This window comes from Aplysia californica, unplaced genomic scaffold, assembly GCF_000002075.1.
Source record: "Aplysia californica isolate F4 #8 unplaced genomic scaffold, AplCal3.0 scaffold00468, whole genome shotgun sequence".
Lineage (NCBI taxonomy): Eukaryota > Metazoa > Mollusca > Gastropoda > Aplysiida > Aplysiidae > Aplysia > Aplysia californica.
The window spans coordinates 98,188-101,019 of NW_004797738.1; the positions used below are offsets into that span (position 1 = coordinate 98,188).

Consider the following 2,832-nt stretch of genomic DNA (forward strand, 5'->3'; position numbering starts at 1 on the left):
CTAATAATACTTACTTCTTGTTGATTTTGATGATCTGTGAAGAGTTTCAGTCGAAAATAAACACGAAGCGAGGCGACACATGTCCGCCATTTTTACAACACTGTTGAATAGCACGTCTGACGCATCGCGCAGCTCAGCTGACAAAAAACAGACTACACAGCAACGCTGCTTAAGCACACGATAATGTATGACATTCATTTGCACGGTGCGAGCCAGGTAGGTTACAGGTCAGACCTACAGAGCCACTCTGGGACCGGCCTAAACCATAGCAGTTTCGAGGCCTCTGTTCCTCACCGACAGACACTTATGTCCAATATCCGAAAGGGGGTGCCCACTAGCGCAATCGGGTCGGGTCGGGTCGGATCGATTTGATAGTCGGGGCTAGCCAAACTGAGGGCGCAAAGCGGCCATCGTGACACAAACAGATCGACTCGGTCAGTGACCTTCAAAAACAAACGTGTTTGTTTTCAGGCCTGCGAGTCGCGTGATCGGGTGGTCTGCAGCCAATCACAACAAGGCTGAATTACGAGTCCATGTTGAAATTCAAAATCCGGCGGCGCCCTCTTCGAAAATATACGAACTTTCGAGCAGAGTTACCCTACTTGTGTGAAAAGCAATAAAACCGAAACTAACAAACTGTGCTATTCCTATTCTTCTTCTGGAAAAACGAAAGGCTGTAGCACAATCTGAACCAATGCGCGTACTTCCGCGGACACTTTTTTGGCCTAGTGAACTATCTTGTTATGAACGAACTTTGATAATCAAAAGTTATCGATGTAAACCATATTTATGGGATTCCCGGCTGCCGCAGCACTGCAACAAGAAACTGCGGAAAGGAGCCTTGGAAGCCATTGAGGTTAGAGGTTTTTCTACTTTAACTTCCAGGTCGTCGGGTACAATCGTGGCGAGGTTGGAGTGTGCACTGGAACCACCAGAAAACGACCCGACCCGCAGATCCGACCCGACTCGACCCGATCCGATCCGCTCCCTCTAGTGGGCACACTATAAAACAATCCATGCGCAAAAAGGTTTTCTTGCTCCACAGGAAAACAATAGCTCCGAAACAAAATATTACTGAGCACTTCAGTTAAGTCCAGGTTTTGTGTAGTAGGCCTGTTTGTGACTGTTCTATTTTCCAATCTGTTTTAAGCCAACGTAGTAAAATACTGTTTATTGCAAAACCAGTTATATCCTCCATTCATTTGATATGCATTACATGTCCATTCTACCAATGTTGATGCACCACAATACACCCGCAAACGCACTTTTAAGGGTTTTTTAAAAAATATTTCGGACAGTTTTGCCAAGTCGACCTCTGCTTGTGTGTATGTGCGTGTGTGTGTTTGTACGTGAGTGAGTGTGTGTGTGTGTGTGTGTGTGTGTGTGTGTGTGTGTGTGTGTGTGTGTGTGTGTGTGTGTGTGTGTGTGTGTGTGTGTTAGTTTGGGGGAAATCTTTGTCTCTCTGCCTCTTTGTCTCTCCTCAATCTCTTTCTCTCTCGCTCACTCTCGTTCTCTCTCGTTCTCTCTCTCTCTCTCTCTCTCTCTCTCTCTCTCTCTATCTCTCCCCCCCTCTCTCTCTCTCTCTCTCTCTCTCTCTCTCTCTCTCTCTCTCTCTCTCTCTCTCTCTCTCTCTCTCTCTCTCTCTCTCCCTCTCTGTTTATGATGCCCTTAGCGTATTCAATATCAAGGAGTTCGCAGTTTAATTTTTATGTATCTCCCTTTATCTATTTTGGCAGGGACCTCTTTGTTAACATTCTTTGTAAGGGTAAGGTCCATTACAACCGTGTTCACGTATTCTCAATATTATTGTAATAGCTACAACAGACATAGTCCGAGACAGCAAGACACTTCAAATTCTATCTACATCACAATGCACTTGATAAATCTTTCAGCTTCTTCTGTACGCCCGCTCTTATTGTACGAGCATAATATTATGGGTATCTGAAATCTTTCTCTCGATACAGACGGCCGTCTACTCCGTGACTCCTGCAAACCCGCACCGCTTGGTCGTCTTGACAACCTATGACGTCAAAAGACGACTTCCGGCAGACCTTCTGAGTATGGTATCTGAAAGCAACATCATTGTAGCTCCTTCCTTTAGGATGAACTACGGGTTAAAAGAACAGCTAAGGACACGCCTATGCGCTTGACATTGCATTTGTAATATTTGGTACTAAGAAAAGCACCATCACACTCCTTCCCTCCATCCCTTCTACAAATAAGGGAGAAAAAACCCAAAAACGACAACAAAAACCAATACAAACAAAAACCAACAATTACCACAATGACAACAATAATCAAAAGATGAAGCAGAAAAAAAGAAGACTAATATTAATTAGCGCGGCTAAAAATAAAGATCCTCACTTTGACGGGCACGAAATATTTTTTTCATCTGAGACTCTTGAATGGATCCTCTTGTCCAATTGGCAGGTCATTTGAACTTTGTTGATCCAGTTCTATTTCGCCGGCTGATATCAGTATGCTATAAAAAAAAAAAATATTAATCTCGTTATGGTGGTAGACCATGATTTATTTTACTTGTGAATTTCACTCGTTGGATAAATCATGCTCTACCACCATAACGAGTGTAATAAATTATTTATTCATACCACTTTTTGCCATAGCATTCCCCTTTTAGCATTGTGACGTAGATGTGTGCACTTTGGTTAATGATTGTGTTCACCGCACCCTTCCATTATTATATTCCTTACCTCCATGCATATGCCCCCCCCCCCTCTCTCTCTCTCTCTCTCTCTCTCTCTCTCTCTCTCTCTCTCTCTCTCTCTCTCTCTCTCTCTCTCCCTCTGTCATCTGAAACACAAGCACGGGGAC

General features: G+C 43.9%; 1 protein-coding gene across 1 annotated transcript in view; it reads left to right on the forward strand.

Moving 5' to 3' along the window:
• LOC101860761 (toll-like receptor 6) overlaps positions 1 to 2,498 on the forward strand; it is a 7,464-nt gene extending 4,966 nt beyond the window's left edge. The window contains exon 2 of the mRNA XM_005105373.3: positions 1,965 to 2,498. Within this exon, the coding sequence (XP_005105430.1) occupies positions 1,965 to 2,150 (186 nt within the window). The 3' untranslated portion in view covers positions 2,151 to 2,498. The remainder of the gene's footprint in view (positions 1 to 1,964) is intronic.
• Positions 2,499 to 2,832: the final 334 nt, after the last annotated feature.